The following is a 16,538-nucleotide window of genomic DNA, read 5'->3' as shown; positions in this document are numbered from 1 at the left end:
CTCCCCGTGCCCAGCAATGCTAGGGCCAAGAGCAGAGCCTGAGGGCGGCCCCAGGGGCGGGAAGGCAGGGGAACCGCCTGCTCTGCAGCTGAGTATAAGACACCTGGCACTGCTCTCAGTCTGGGGGATACTGGGGTGACCAGTATCAGCTCCTGCTCCTGGACAGCTCAGCTCCTGCCCTCCAGAAAGTTCCTGGCTAATGGGAGATGGCACAGTGATCAGGCCAAATAGGAGCATGGGAGGAAGCCACAGTGGAGAAGCCAGGGCATTGGTTCCCCGCGCCACTGGGGTGACCAGGGAGAGCAGGACGTCCCAGCAGAGGCCTGAAGACAGGAAGGGGGCTGGGCTGCTGGGAATGGGATGAGGCAGGAATCAGAGCTGGGATCTTAAAGAAAACCTGTGGCCCACAGGGTGTTACCTACACAGCCCCGTCCACCTTGCCTGCGCTCAGAGCACACACACACAGGGACAACACACACAGGGGCTACGTACTGTGGACAACCATTCACAAGCTCAAGAATCAGCCATGCTAAACATTGCTCGGGGACACATGTACCGCATACAACACACACAAGCCCAAGCTCGGGACAGTGGCCACTTCTCAGGGACGAGGAAAGACTGGGCAGGAGACCATGGGTGCCCACAAGTGCCCTCGGGCTCGAGCTGGTGGCCATCTCAGAGTGGCCATTTTATTGCTGTGCTTCATAACTCCTATATGAACACACAGTGCCTGGCACGTATTAACTGTTACAACAGAAGGCCTTTTAACGAGGAAGGCAGTGAACGGCATCACTGGAGGTGGGGAGCCGGGCAGGGAAGGCAAATAAAGAGACAGCCGGTGCCCTCCCGTGTGATGAATTTCATCTTCACACACCTGCAAGTGTCTCTCATGATTCCTTTGTTATCCCCATTATCTTATGAAAATGGGGCATAGAGGCTGGGTGCTGTGGCTCATGTCTGCAATCCCAGAACTTTGGGAGGCCGAGACGGGTGGATCACAAGGTCAGGAGTTCGAGACCAGCCTGGCCAACATGATGAAACCTCGTCTCTGCTAAAAATACAAAAACTAGCCAGGCCTGGTAGCAGGTGCCTGTAATCTCAGCTACTTGAGAGGCTGAGGCAGGAGAATCACTGGAACCCAGGAGGTGGAGGTTGCGGTGAGCCAAGATCGTGCCACGGCACTCCAGCCTGGGCAACAGAGTGAAACTTCGTCTCAAAAAAAAAAAAAAAAGAAAATGGGGTATAGAGGTATAGAGAATGCAAGAACTGTGTCTGTCTGAGTTCCACAGCTCGTTAGGCTGGAGCGGGATTCAGGACCCAGACACCCGGCTCCAGGCTGCCCCATCACAGAGCCACAAGGCTTTTCCCCAAGTTAAAAATGTCTGGTTTTCACTTGGTAGGCCAACAGGAAGGGCCGGGGCCTCCACCTTGCCCAGTCCTCAAGTGCTCTCAGTGCTACGCCAGTTGCCTTTGCCTAGACCCTTCCTGCCATGGCCCTGGGTAGGGCAGTGTCCACACTATAACCTCCTGCAGACTGACCAGCAGCATTCTCATCTAACATTGAGGGGCAGCAAGAGCCGGCAGGAAGAATGCAGCTCTCAGGCTGGAGTTGCAGTGTGTGATCGCTGCTCCCTGGCTCGGGCAAGTTACTCTCATTCCTTCAGTTTCCTCATCCATAAAATGTGGATAATAACGTCACCCGCCTCTCAGGGACATGAGGATTATGAGTTCATGGCGTGATGAATTACACCCCACATTTCTATTGACGATATTTGGGGTGGTTTCTAAGGTTGGCAAAGATACAGCATCCTGTGCTGTTCACCAAGTGGGAGGCAAGAATGAGGCAGAACCCTTACTAGCCCGGGTGTCAGGTCAGCTAGGAACTCACGGGGCCCCGATATAAAAACCCATCAGTGTTGAAGGCACATTTCCAGGGTCCTCATATAAGACTGCTGGAATGTGGGCCCCATCACCTTACAACTGTCCTGACAGGTTCCAGGCTGTTCCTCAATGCACAGGTCGGAGAGGTGCAGGGACCCCAGCTTTGTGCATTTCCTGACAGTTTCCGTCACCGGCCACCTGCAGTACCCAAGGCTGGCCACCAGGGTGCAGCAGAGGCACGCCCATAGCAAAGCAGCCAGCCCATCTCAGGCGCATCCATCCCGAGCTCTCCTAAACCTGTCTTTCATTAAAAGGTTCCTAAACAGCAAGAATTATTTGGGCAGAGAGGAAGAGCGGAACTGCAGGCAGAGGGGCCAAGGGGAGGCAAGCCAGCCTGACATCACGGGCGGATACTGGAAAACACCCAGGCTGCACCCTGCTGGGCAGCTCCTGCAGGGTGGGTCGGGCACGCTCGGTGGTAGGGGAGGAGGGCAGACAGGGGAAGAGGCCCGCGTGCCTCTCCACACCCTCCTCCAGGCATGAACTCCCATCGCGAGGGAGTCTGGTGCAGGGCTGGAGCTGTGGATTCCTACAGCTGCCTCCCATTCTGGGTCCCTTGGCAGGTTTTCTGCTCACAGCACCTCCTCAACTCTGCAAGGAGGGTGGGTGTGCGGAGCTCTTGGCATGAAATGAGATAACTCATTGAAGCCAGAGGCACAGGAGCGTTTGATGCCTCCTGATAATTGTCATTATGACCATTTGCTTAGAGCAACAACTTCCCAAAAAGCTCTCGTGGTCTTTGGGACAGTCTCTCAACTCACTAAAATCTTGGCACACTGCACCCACTTTGTGGATGATGAAAACTGAGGCCCTGGAAGATTAAGAGACTTGTGCTTCCTGCTCTACTGGGCCTTTCAGCCAAGTGCTCTCCAGAACAAAGTGGCTTTTCCTGCTCCATTTCCCTCTGCACCTTCCCCTCTTCCATTCTAATGAGAAAGGAAGGGGTAGAGAGAGGAAAGGGCAGGAAACGTTTGGGCCCATCCCTCCTGGGGTGTCACCGCCAAGACTGGGTTGAATTGTGGCCCCCCACCCGGGGGGCCACATATTCAAAGATATGGTCAAGGTCCAGGCCTTGGTACCCATGACTGTGACCTGACTTGGAAAATGTCTTTCTTCAAAGATTCATTAAGGATCTCCAGATGGGATCATCCACTCAGGGTAGGCTCTGAGTCCAAAGGCATCTTTATAACAAGGAGGAAAGAGGCTGGGCTCGGTGGCTCATGCCTGTAATCCCAGCACTTTGGGAGGCCAAGGTGGGCAGATCACCTGAGGTCAGGAGTTTAAGACCAGCCTGGCCAACATGGTGAAACCCTGTCTCTACTAAAAATATAAAAATTCAGTCAGGTGTGGTGGTGCATGGCTGTAATCCCAGATACTCGGGAGGCTGAGGCAGGAGAACTACTTGAACCCAGGAGGCAGAGGTTGCAGTGAGCTGAGATTGCACCACTGCACTCCAGCCTGGGTGACAGAGTGAGACCCTGTCTCAAAATTAAAAAAAAGGGAGGAGGAGGGATGGGACAGAGACACAGGGAAGAAGGCCCTGTGACAATGGGGCAAAGATTAGAGCATGTAATGCCTTTACAAGACAACCAAGAATGCTGGGAGCCACCAGAAAGAAGGAGGCACGGAAGAGGCTGGTCCTCAGGGCCTCAGAAGGAAACAGCTCCTGATTTTGGGCCTCTGGCCTCGGGAACTGTGAAAATACATTTGTGTTGTTTCAAGCCCCCTCATTTGTGCCAATTGGTTACAACAGCCACGAGAGACTAAGGTGTGACGGTCCCAGGAACTTCAGCAGGGTGAGGGTCCGAGGGTCCATCTGGCTCACAGAGCTACGGCCCACCCCTTTTCTAGGCCCAGAGAAGTTGGGCGATTTGTCCAGGGCCACACAGGTGCCCATGAAAGAGCCTGCACCAGGACCCAGAACTTGGCAGCCCCCATCCCAGCTCCTGTCTCCCCGAATCTTTCCCTGCCCGGGGAGAGATCTGGGGTGGAGGCACCTGCACAGGCCACTTGCCCTCTCACTTCCCAAGGGTTGAGTGGGGACAAGGAGACCCCTCTCTCTGGTTGGAGCAATGCAGTGGTTGAGGTTCCACTCGTCCCTGGCTCAGGCGTGGCCCACAGGCTCTGGGTCAGCAGAGGAGCCTATTTCCCATCTGTCTGCAGCCCTGGCGCCCGCGGCGAGTACCTTCGATGGTGCCCCACTTGGTCTTCCTCCCGAGGATCCTCTTGCCGTTGACCTGGTACTCGTGGTCACTGCCCACCACAGCAAACGGGATCATCTCCTGGGGAACGGGCGGATGGCGCTGGTTACACATGTGCGGGAAGGCCATTCCCTCTCCTGGGCCCCTGGGAGGAGCTGCCTTGAGTTTGGGGTCCCCCAAAAACGAGAGCCTCAGCCTGAGAGCACCGGGTACAGACACCCAGGCTCAGTGCTCTCTGGCCCCAAGAATATCATCTCATGGCTTAAGGTCCCCCAAAACCCCCCAACCACACCTTTCAGCAGGAACTGGGGGTCCCCCGGGAAGAACATCCTGGTGGATCCACTCACCCGGAACTTCTCGTTCACCAGCCGGTCCTCCGAGTCCTCATCAAACTCCTTCTGGGGGTACACGTCGATGCCGTTGGACAGCAGGTCTGCGGTGATCTGGGATAGAGGGAGAGAATTGGGCACATCCCTGTGGCAAGTTCTGCCCGCCTCCCGGTGTTTGCCACCACATGACCTCCATGCTGTGAGCTGCCCCAGGCTCAGGGTCAAGGGCAGGCTCTGGGGGTCTGTGATCCCAATCACCTCCAACTCTTGTGCCTCCCGGGGGGAGCAGGGGCAGCAGCAGGTATCCCTGCTGCCCTGAGCAAAGAAGCAGCTCCCCAGGGGCTTTTGGTCATCCTCCTGAGCACCTCCCACCTCTCTTCTCCTGCTCATCACACCCCCAAGAAAGTACTCAGGGTTAGCGAGACCTCCCCTCCTAAAACCCTTCCTAAAAAACCCTCGTCACTGCCCCCAGTTCCAGCAGGGGCCCCTCCTGCAGCCCAGCCAGCCCCTGCCTGCAGTAACCCCTCAGCTCTGAGGCAGCCCGACACGGGTATGTGCAGCAGAAACATCCCGGTGAATGGCCGCTCGCCTGCCCAGGCACAGACCACAGCCCACGTGCAACTTCTGGCAGACATACCCACTTTGTGTGGACTGTCTTCCCCTGCACATGCTGGGAAGGTCCCTGATGCCTGGTCCCAGAACGGAGTAGGTTACAGGCCCCGCCCACACCCACTGAGGCAGACGCTGTGCCCAGGCACCTTCGTTTCACTTTTAAAGGTTCCCCAGGTGGCTCCAATGTGTTGTCCTGTCAGGAGGAGGAGACCCAGGGCTCGCCCTCTTGCTTGGATGCCCCTTCCCACCCCACAGCAGGGGCCTCGGACAGTGGCGGAGAAGAAGGCAGCAGAAACCCTCTTTTTTTTTTTTTTTTTTGAGATGGAGTCTCACTCTGTTGCCCAGGCTGGAGTGCAGTGGCACAATTTTGGTTCACTGCAGCCTCCACTTCCTGGGTTCAAGCAATTCTCCTTTCTCAGCCTCCCGAATAGCTGGGATTACAGGTGCCCACCACCACACCCAGCTAATATTTTTGTATTGTTAGTAGAGATGGGGGTTTCACCATGTTTGCCAGGCTGGTCTCAAACTCCTGACCTCAAGTGATCTGACCGCCTCGGTCTCCCAAGGTGCTGGGATTACAGGTGTGAGCCACTGCGCCTGGCCCAACTTCTCTTCCATCTAATAAAAACCAGGCAGGGCCAGGTGAGATGGCTCATGCCTGTAATCCCAGCACTTTGGGAGGCTGAGGCAGGAGGATCCCTTGAGCCCAAGTGTTAGAGACCAGCCTGGGCAACATGGCAAAACCTCATCTCTACTAAAAATACAAAAATTAGCCAGGCGTGGTGGTATGCATCTGTAATTCCAGCTACTCCGACAACTGAGCCTGGGAGGTGGAAGCTGCAGTGAGCCATGACTGTGCCACTGCACTCCAACCTTCGCAACCAAGCGAGATCCTTTCTCAAAAAAAAAAAAAAAAAGGCAAAAAACAAGGTGGGCCACGTCTCATGGCCCCTCCTTGGCCTCACTCCCTGGAAGACAGATTCACCATCCACCTGGTCCAGGTCTTCTCCAAAACCCCCCTCAGAGACTCTGCTGGAGAATGGGCCCTCCCCGAAAGCTGCTTTTGAGATATGGGGGAGCCGGAGAGGCCATCTCAGGAACGGCCCCCCGCAGCCACCCAGGCCAGGGACCACCAGGCCAGCCACCCGCTGGAAGAGTGACCGGCGGTTCGGTCTCCCCGACCATGTGACTCCTCTAGACTGGGTGGCCCCTGCCAGGCCTGCAGCGTCTCCAGGCTGTGCAGAAGGGCTGGGGCGGGTGGAGACGGAACCTACCCGCTGTTTGAAGTGGACCCTCTCCTCCAGGGTGAGTGTGTCGGCCTTGGCGATGACAGGGACGATGTTGACCACCTTGCTCAGGCGTTTCATAAACTCGATGTCCAGGGGCCTGAGGCTGAAGCAGAAGGATGTGCATGAGGCTCATCTGGGGGGAGCGACGGGGGGCCACCCACCTCCAAGCAGATGTCGACGCTCTCAGATGCTGGCTCAGGGCTCACGGGGGTCCCTGCTGGCAAGGACGGGGCCCTGGGCTGAGTTGGCCATGCTGTGAGTGTGGGGCACAGGAAAGACAAAGTTGTGTCCCAGACATAGGTGACACTACTGTGCAGGGCAGGCAGGCCAGGGCCAGCTCCAAGCACCCTCGTCCATGCCTTCTGGAGTCACAACCACACACCCACGTGTCCACACAGAGGGGCTGCCGTTGGCTCAGCAGCCGTCTTGCTGTGGGGCTTTGGCTGGGAGGGGAGAGGCCAAAGAAACAGAAGCTAGCACTAGTGTGCGGTGCTCCTGCACTGGGCAGGCTGCTCCCCCTGCACCAGGCGGGCTGCTCCCTCTGCAACAGGTGGGCTGCTCCACTTGCCTGCTTGGCCTCAGTGAGCCCGGGGTCTGATGTGGGGAAAGCTGTGGGCGGCAGGGGCTGGCAGGGCCCTGGAACTGGAGCACTGTCTTCCCCAGTTCTGGAGCAGAGCTTTTCCCACAGTGAGAATGTCAATCACAGACATGGCTGCGGAGAATCCCGCTCCAGGCAGAAGTTTAAGCAGAGATGGCCAAGGGCCGCCCCTGCCTCATGGGACTGGGCGCCTCAGGTGGGACCAGGCAACACGCCCAGCTGGGGTCCCAGCCAAAGGGTCAGTGCTGGGGAGTGGCAGAAGTGCCAGAGACTGCCCGCCATCCTTAGCTTGCCCAGCTGGCATCAGGAGGGGCTTCTGCCTCCTGCCATCAGCCTCAGCTGAGGCAAAGCTTGGAGCAGCTGGAACAGCTGCCACGGGACCCCAGATGAGCCGTTCTGCCCTGGGAGGGCAGATGATCAGTTCAGGAGAGGCTCGTGGGCAGCGAGCTGGCCCCCCGCCCCTGAATGGACTCCTGCCAGCCCACAGGGGATGATGCCAGAGGGTGGGCTGGAAAACTCGGGCTTGGGTTTTCCCACAGACTCTCGTTGAGGCTTGCTGCCCACCAGCCAGGCTCCTTTCTGCACCTGCTGCCCACAGAGTATGGATTTCCCCAAACCCCTGGACTTCCTCCACCCAGGGAAGTGCGTCTGGGCCAGCAGGTGCGAAGGACCTTCTCCACCCACCCATGCCGACAAGCCACCCACGGCTGCCTCCACCAGCCCCTCCTACTGGCCTTGGGTCCACCTCCTCCCAGCCCTGGCTCAGGGTGGGCCACAGGTGTCTAGCAGGGGGTGCACAGCGAGCCGAGGACAGAGGGTCTATGAGGCCACAAAGGGTCCGCCTGCCAGGGCACACACAGCCTTCCCGCCCTTGCAGTCCTCTGGGGGCGACGTCAGGTGCGGACAGAGCTGGCGGGAGGAAAGGGCTCTCGCCAAGGCCAACAGCAGCCCCGTCCAGCCCTGGAAGGGACCAGCACTGATCTCTGTGCTTCCCGCCTAAGAACGCAGCAAACCCTCCGAGGGGTCCCATGAGGCAGGGCCCAGACGAGAAGGTCAGGTCACCGCTAAGGGTGCCAGGCTGGGGGCTCCCACTCCACCTGCCAGAGCCTGGCCTGAGAAGGCAGGACACAGACCACCAGGCTCCAGAACAGCCCAGGGCCTGCCTGACCCTCAGCTCCCCAAGACACAGCTGAAGGATGGGGACTGGGCAGGACGCTGTGTAGGGATCAGAGTGAGGCTTTGGAGTTTCAGACACAGCATACCCCCAACTTCACAGCTGGTGTCCACGGCCCCCGACTCGGCCCCTCTGTGCCCAGCAGCAGGGCAGACAGCACTGTCGGGGAGTCCCGGGGGACAGAGGGAACCCAGGGCACCCGGCATGAGGACGCCGATATTGCAGGGACGTACGAATGGCCGGTGGCGGGGATGAAGTAGAGGCAGCAGTGGACGCGGGTGTCCGGGATGCGCTTCTTGCGGTTGATGTTGACCTCCTCCTGCAGGTATTTCTCGTACTGGTCATTGATGAACTTCATGATGGGCTGCCAGCTGCGTGGGGGATGGGAGACGAGTCAGCGGGCACATGGGACGCCCTCCCCAAGCAGTTTACACATTCCTAGGACTCAGAGCCCAACACCCCCCCTGCCAATGCACGCCCTGGGAGGTCTGGCTTGCTAAGCAGAGAGGCCACAGCCTTATTCTCGACCTCCCAAACCAGCCTCCCCAGGCTGGCCTCAGGAGGTGAGATGGGGACAGCAAGATTCCCCAGGTAATTCTGCTTCGGTCCAGAATTTTCAGACGCCTGAGACATGCGACTTTAGCAGCATGTCAGGTCCCAGGAGGTGGGTCCTGCACCCCCGTGGGCTGGGGAGCCCCCAGGGCTGACTCTGGGTGGGGTCCAGGGAGCCCTGAAGCCCCTGCTAGTGCTTCTCCCCTTGGAGGGGCCTTACCAGTTCTCGTTGTTGATGTGGTCCCCGAACCCTGGTGTGTCAATCACCGTCAGCTTCATCCGGACGCCTTTCTCCTCAATATCTGCACAGAGCCACGTGCACAGAGTCAGAGGGGAGGCGGAGGACCCTCACAGACACCCCATGCCTGACTGACCCAGGGGCAACCCCAGGTAGGCAGCGATGACAACCAAGGAGGCACTGGGAAATTAACAGCCTTCCTCAGTCAGCCAGGGCACAGGCCGGTGACGGTTCCCCTGGGTATCCCTCACCCGTGACTTTTGGTGGAAAACTCAGTTGTCTGCAGGGAGCTCAGTGTGACGGGGCCCACAGGGGTCCAGGACGCTGACCCCTCACGGCCAGAGCCCCAGACTCAACATGCCGGGGATGGTAGGCACAGCGAGTCCCTGTCTTGGGGACCTGGGATTGCCTGACTTGGGCACCCTCACACAGCACCTGTGCTCCAGGAAGGCAGGGGCATCCCGCACCCCCAGCCCGCCCCGGCCACTGACCGTGCGTGATGGACTTGATCTCGATGGTCTTTGGGATGCGCTCCTCCGAGGGGGGCTGCACTGACTTCCGGCTGATTTTGGATTTGAAGAGGGTGTTGATTAAGGTGGATTTACCCAAGCCGCTCTGCCCTGGGGAGAGGATGGGAGGCCGGTCAGGGGTCTCTCCAGAGAGGCCAGCAGGGTCTGCACGTGGGGCCCCTCCCACCCAGGCACGAGGCTCCCCAGCCTGAGATTCAGCAGTGTCTGGGCTACCGCCCAGCAATACCCCTGCCAAGCAGCACCCGGGGACTTCACCCTCGAGTCGGGTGTCCAGTGACTGTGTAATCCTACACAGCCGGGCTCTGGTGCCAGCACAACCCAGGCCACAGTTCTTTCCTAAGAGGTGAGCCAGGCCTGGGAGAGTAGGCATCTCTTGTGCCCCTTGTACTTTCTAGGCAGGAGGTCTCCTGGTGGCTCAGATTTTAGACAGGACAGAGGCCAGGCTCGCGGAGGAGCCCAGGGCTGCCTGGGGTGCACCAGGTGGCCGGGATTCCTGCAGTTCACCAGGGTGGTGGGAACCAAAGCCCAGGGCAGCCTCAGGTGTTCAAACTGCTCCTTTCTGACTGGCTGGGGACTAAGCAAGTCATCTGACCTCACCATGCCTCAGTTTCCTGATCTGCAAAATGGGATAAACAATCCTTTCCCCCGTGGAGCTGGTGTGAGCATCAGGCAGGCTCACGCACGTCCCATGGGATCTGTGGGGCCATATGCTGGGGGGGTTGGCCTGCAGGGTGGTGCCACTCGAGGGACAGTGCCTGTGTGTGCAGACAGCCAGTCCACAGGTGACTAAGACAAACAAGGATGAGGAAGTGGCATTTACAGGCAACACAACACACAGAGCTTACACACACACTTAACACACACAATTCACACACACACGCACACACAATTCACACACACAACTCACAACACAAACACAACTCACCTCAAACATACCTCTCACACATACCTCACACACAACTTTCACAACACACACGAACAACTCACACATAACACACACACACAACCCTCCAGACTCGGAGCCCCATTGCTTTACCTTGCACAGAGCTGCCTTGGGTTACGCTAGCAAGCACAAAAAAAAAAACACCCTAGGCCAGGTGCGGTGGCTCACACCTATAGTCCCAGTACTTTGGGAGGCCGAGGCAGGAGGACTGCTTGAGCCCAGGAGTTTAAGACCAGCCTGGGCAACACAGCGAGACCCTGTTTCTACATCAAAATGTTACCAATTAGCTAGGTGTAGTGGTGAGCACCTATAGTCCCAGCTACAGAGAAGGCTGAAGTGGGAGAATTGCTTGAGCCTAGGAGTGCAGGGCTGCAGTGAGCTAGCATCATTGCCACTCCAGAGTGACTGAGTGAGACCCTGTCTCCTGGGCATGGTGGTGCATGCTTGAGGCATGAGAATCACTTGAACCTGGGAGGTGGAGGTTGCCGTGAGCCACGATCACGCCACTGCACTCCAGCCTGGGCAACAGTGAGACCCTGTCTCAAAAAAACAAAACACAAAAAACACCCTAAATTACACTGATGTTCTGACTTTGATAACACCTTTCTAGAAAAAGTGTGGACTCCCAGGAGGACAAGGCTGGCACTGAGAATCCCCAGCCTGAACTGTTTAGTAGCCCAAGGACAGACACTCCTCGCCCATCTCTCTCTGTCCACCAGGTCTGTGTCCTGGCCAAGCTCAGGTCAGGAGTTATGTCAATGTTCCAGCCATGATACCTTAGATCTAGGAGATGTCAACTGGGATACTTTAAAGTGTATCCCTTTATTATTGTTACTTTTATTATTATTATCACCATCATCACCCTCATCATCACCACCATCCCCATCAGCACCACCATCACAACACCAGCACCACTACTACCACCATCCCATCACTCCTGTCATCATCACTACTTCTGTCACCTTCATCACCACCACCACTGTCATCAAATCACCACCACCAGCACCACCGTCATCCCCATCCCCCTCATCACTGTCACCTCTACTATATCCATCACTACCATCATCCCTATCAACACCACCACCACAACCACCACCATCACCACGCCCATCACCACCATCATCACATCACCCACATCACCACTACCATCCCATCATCACCATCACCCCCATCACCACCACCACCAACACATCACCACCACCACCCCACCATCACCACACAGCCCCCACACCACCACTCACATCACCCACCCATCACCACACCATCCCACACCACACACCACATCACCACCACCACCCCCAACCACAACACCACCACCACCCACCATCACCATGACCACATAACACCACCACGACCAGCCCACCAGCACCAGCACGCCAGCACCACCACCACCACCACCACACACCACCACCAGCCCACCACCAGCACCAGCACCCCCAGCACAGCACCCACAGCACCAGCAGCCCCAGCACCACCACCAGCCCAGCAACACCAGCACCAGCACCCCCAGCCCACCACCACCACCAGCCCAGCAGCACCAGCACCAGCAGCACGAGCACCCCCCTCACCACCACCACCACGACCACCAGCACCCCCAGCACCACCAGCAGCACATCACCACCAGCGCACCACCAGCACCAGCAGCCCCATCACCAGCACCCCCAGCACAGCACCCAGCACCAGCAGCCCCAGCACCACCACCAGCCCAGCAACACCATCACCCACCACAGCACACCACCACCAGCACCAGCAGCCCCAGCACCACCACCACCAGCAGCCCAGCACCAGCAGCACCACACCCCCAGCACCACCAGCAGCACAGCACCACCACCAGCCCACCAGCACCATCACCAGCAGCCCCAGCCCAGCACCACCAGCAGCACCCCCAGCACAGCACCCACAGCACCAGCAGCCCCAGCACCACCACCAGCCCCAACACCAGCACCAGCACCCCCAGCACCACCACCACCACGACCACCAGCACCCCCAGCACCACCAACAGCCAGCACCGACCACCCACCATCACCAGCAGCCCCCAGCACCACCAGCCCATCAGCACCAGCACCAGCAGCACGAGCACCCCCCGCACCACCACCACCACGACCACCAGCACCCCAGCACCACCAGCAGCACAGCACCACCACCACCCACCAGCACCAGCACCAGCAGCCCCAGCACCAGCCCCCAGCACAGCACCCACACACCATCAGCCCAGCACCACCACCCCCCAGCAACACCAGCACCATCACCCCCATCACCACCACCACCAGCACCAGCAGCCCCAGCCACCACCACCAGCCCATCATCACCATCACCATCATCACTATCACCCCCATCACCACCATCATCACATCACCACCACCATCCCACCATCACCATCACCATCATCCCCATCACCATCACCACCATCATCACCCCCATCACATCACCCACATCACCATCATCCCCATCACCACCACCATCCCATCAACACCATCACCATCACCCCCGTCACCACCACCACCACTACCACCATCACCACCATCATCACATCACCACTACCATCCCACCATCACCATCATCCCCCATCACCACCATCACCATCATCACCATCACAACCACCATCACCCACATCACCACTACCATCCCATCATCACCATCACCATCATCACTCCCATCGCCACCATCACCATCACTATCATCATCACCCACATCACCACCACCGTCACCCACATCACCACCATCATCCCACCACTATCACCACTACCACCACCATCATCCCCCTCATCACCACCAACACTCACATCACCACTACCATCACATCCCACCACTATCACCATCACCCCCATCAACACCACCACCATCACAATCACCAACATCACTCACATCACCACTACCATCCCACCACTATCACTATCACCCCATCATCTCCACTATCACCATCACCCCATCACCATGACCATCATCATCACCATCATTACCATCCCCATCATCCTCATCACCACCACCATCACCACTGCTGCAACTTCTTGAACAACCACAACCTGTCAGGGACCCTGCCCGGGGCCTGCTTGCTCGATCTCATTTTACAGGATGATCCCTTTTTATGGACAAGGAAGCCAAGGCTCACAGAGGAGAAGCCCGGGGGAAGACACACAAGTTTCACCCCACTGAGTTAGGACACAGCTGGGATTCTCCCTGGGGTCTGTGGACCTACAAACAGGTGTCCCTCCACCTTGCCTACATCTCTGCAGGTAGGCATGGCTGCTATGGGAGGGAGGAAGGAGAAGGAAGAGGGAACAGGGAGGAGGGAAGAGGGAAGAGGGAAGAGGGAGAAGGGAGGAGAGCAGAGCTGCCCCATGTCTTGTTCCTTACTCAGCATCACTCGGGAGGGAGTAACCTTGGGGGGAATCAGGACCACTGCTCTTCTCAGGGTTGAAAAGGCAAAGAGGCCCAGACAGGTGAAGGCCTCCTGGGCACCCTTCCCGGAGGGCAAGGCTGTTAGAGTGGCAGCCACAGGAGGCAGCGAGGGCTGCTGGGCTGCCTCTTCCTCTTCTTGGGGCCAAAGCTCTGGAAGAAGGCCTGTGCCATGGCCGGGACCCAGAAGTTTCCAGGTCCTTCTCACCCTGTCCCCGGCTAGGGAGCACGGCAGTCCCTCAGTCCCTCCCCAGCCCACAGAGGTGAGTCCCAGCCTGGCCACTGTCTTTGGGCCTCTCCCCTCTCTTTCTCTCCAGCCATCTTCCCAGGAGACAGCCCTAAATTCTCAGGGTAACAGGCAGAGCAGGGTGGGGGCCATAGGAGGGGACCCCATACCTCCACCCTCCCTTGAAGCAGGCTGCCGGCTTCCAGGCAGCTGTGAGCACAGTGGGGCCGCGAGCAGCCAGGTCCCATGAGGCCACAGGAAGCAGAGAGGACACCAAAACCCCAGGGGAGCCAGGGCCCAGGTGAATGCAGAAGAGGAAAGAAAGACATCAGGCTGGCAGGTGTGGGTTTGCACCCACAGAGCTGCGCAAGAAGGACATGCACAGCAGGCAGAAGTTGGAGAAACAGGCCTGGCCTGAAAGGTGCCCAGACACCTTACAGAAACCCCACAAGCTCACCTTTGTTTAGGGTGTGAGCTGGTGGGGGCACTTCCCCAGACCCCTCCCTGGACCCCATGGAGTGGGTAGAACACAGTTCTGGGAGTCAAAACAGTGGCTGCGGTTCTCTGCCCTGTGAGCTAAGGAACCTCGGCAGCCTTCCTTGCGCCTCGTGTCTGCCTGGAAAACGGGACACCCCCTTCACAGGGTCACTGTGAGGTTGGAATGGGACCTGGGGGGCTTTGGAAACAAGAGGCAGCCCACTGTAGATTCCAGCCCAGCCCCTTCACCCTGCCCAGGTCGTACTGATCGACGACCTCCCGTGGTGACCTCCAGTTCTCAGGGCCACTGAGGGTGTTGAAGCCATAAGGCTGCAATTCCAGGGCAGGCGCTGAAGCTGAGCTGCTGGGAAGCCTCCAGCCAGGCTGTGGTGGGGAGCCTGGAGGGCCAGGCTGGAGCAACAGTGAGGGGACAGCTGCCACAGAAACTCTGCACAGGCTGATGTCATTGCTCAGAGGCAGTGACCGCTCATCAGGACCTGCTCCAGGCCAGCCTGGGCTCCCCAAAGTCATCTCAGGGGCCCTGCATGTGCAGGACAGGCCCCTCTGAGGAGCCGCTGGAGGCTGTGGGCTCCTCCCAGGCACATGCACGCACATGCAATGCCACTGGCAATCTGTCCTTGAGGTCAGGGTTGCTGCCCCGTTTTACAGAAGGGAAGACCAAGCCCAAAGGCTTGTGGACCCGCCCTGGGGGCTGAGGCTGGTTTCCGGCATGGGTTGAGTGGCAGGCGGGGTGAGGACTCACCGACCACCATGATGTTGAACTCAAAGCCCTGCTTCATGGCCTTCCGGCGCATCTGCTCCAGGATGGAGTCAATCCCCACGTAGCCGAAGTCCACCGGGGCCTTCTCGTTCCGTGGTGCGGGCACCTGCTTGAGCCCGGCATCTCTGGGGGTGTCGGCCATGTCGCCAACGCAGCTGGGAGCCGCCTCAGTGGCTGGGGAAGGAAGAACAGAGGAGTTAGAGCGAGACAGGGCCTCACACACAGGCACCTGCCAGGTGGATGTCACACCCATCCTTGGATGGAGAAACTGAGGCACTGAGGCTCAGAAAGGCTAAGTGACTTGCCCAGGAGACCCCTGAGAATTCCCCAGGGTGGATGCCCCTGGCCGTGGTGTCCTCTAACAAGCTACCATGCTGTAGCCACACTGCCTCCCCAGCAAAGCTCCATCCCCAGACTCCCAAGGCCAGGCTTTTTCATCTCCTCTTCTAGGAGCTGTGCCAACCTGGGGGCCCCCTCCGCTCTAAGGCAGGGCTGACCCTAAACTCCTGTCTCTGTACCCTGGAGGGCTGCTCAGACAAGGGTGTAGGGCGCTCTCCTCTCCCGGCCTCCATACTGCCTCCGGCCACCCAAGTGGACCTGGCCCTCTCCTTCACCTCCACTCAGATAAGCTGCACCTCCTGCTGCCGCTCAAAGGCCTTAGAGGCCACCCCGGGAGCCCTTCAAGACACAGGATGGATGGGCTTGTAAGAAAGGGGGATAGAACTAGTGTCTGTCCCCGCCTCCCACGTCCCCGTGGACAGTCTTGTAAGAGAGGGGAATGGAACCGGCGTCCGTCCCCGCCTCCCACGGCCCCATGGACAGTCTTGTAAGAAAGGGGATAGAACCAACATCTGTCCCCCCCTCCCATGTCCCCATGGACGGTCTGGTAAGAAAGGGGGATAGAACCGGCGTCTGTCCCCGCCTCCCACGTCCCCAGGGACGGTCTTGTAAGAAAGGGGGATAGAACCAGCGTCCGTCCCCACGGAGCTGTGTGTTCAATCCCATACCACGAGCCAGTAGTCCTGAGGGAAGGAAAAGTGCTGGGTGCAGGGCGGGTACCTGGGTGCAGAGCTGCCCCTGGGTGCATGGAGGGGAGGGGGCGCCCATTCCACCTCTGCCTCCCCCTGGACTGACCCAGGCGGCCGTCTTGTCCGCCTGGCCAGCACCCGCGGGCTGCACACCCACAGGCCAGGACCAAGTTTTACTCTCAGGTCTGTGGGGCACGTGGGGCTGAACCTCCCGAAATCACTC

The 16,538-nt window shown here is 58.6% G+C and overlaps 1 protein-coding gene across 7 annotated transcripts in view; it reads right to left on the bottom strand.

Moving 5' to 3' along the window:
* Window positions 1-16,538, bottom strand: part of SEPTIN9 (septin 9) — a 214,333-nt gene that overhangs the window by 3,384 nt on the left and 194,411 nt on the right. For all 7 annotated transcript variants that reach the window (XM_030923149.1, XM_010381903.2, XM_010381901.2 and 4 more), the window contains 7 exons: window positions 15,270-15,461; window positions 9,426-9,554; window positions 8,917-8,998; window positions 8,378-8,515; window positions 6,358-6,475; window positions 4,490-4,585; window positions 4,127-4,223 (listed from right to left, as the gene is read on the bottom strand). In XM_030923149.1, coding sequence (XP_030779009.1) covers window positions 4,127-4,223; window positions 4,490-4,585; window positions 6,358-6,475; window positions 8,378-8,515; window positions 8,917-8,998; window positions 9,426-9,554; window positions 15,270-15,461 — 852 coding nt within the window. The remainder of the gene's footprint in view (window positions 1-4,126; window positions 4,224-4,489; window positions 4,586-6,357; window positions 6,476-8,377; window positions 8,516-8,916; window positions 8,999-9,425; window positions 9,555-15,269; window positions 15,462-16,538) is intronic.

This window comes from Rhinopithecus roxellana, chromosome 19 (genome assembly GCF_007565055.1).
Source record: "Rhinopithecus roxellana isolate Shanxi Qingling chromosome 19, ASM756505v1, whole genome shotgun sequence".
NCBI lineage: Eukaryota > Metazoa > Chordata > Mammalia > Primates > Cercopithecidae > Rhinopithecus > Rhinopithecus roxellana.
Note: the sequence above shows the minus strand (reverse complement) of the source record. Positions and strands in the feature narration are given on the sequence as shown.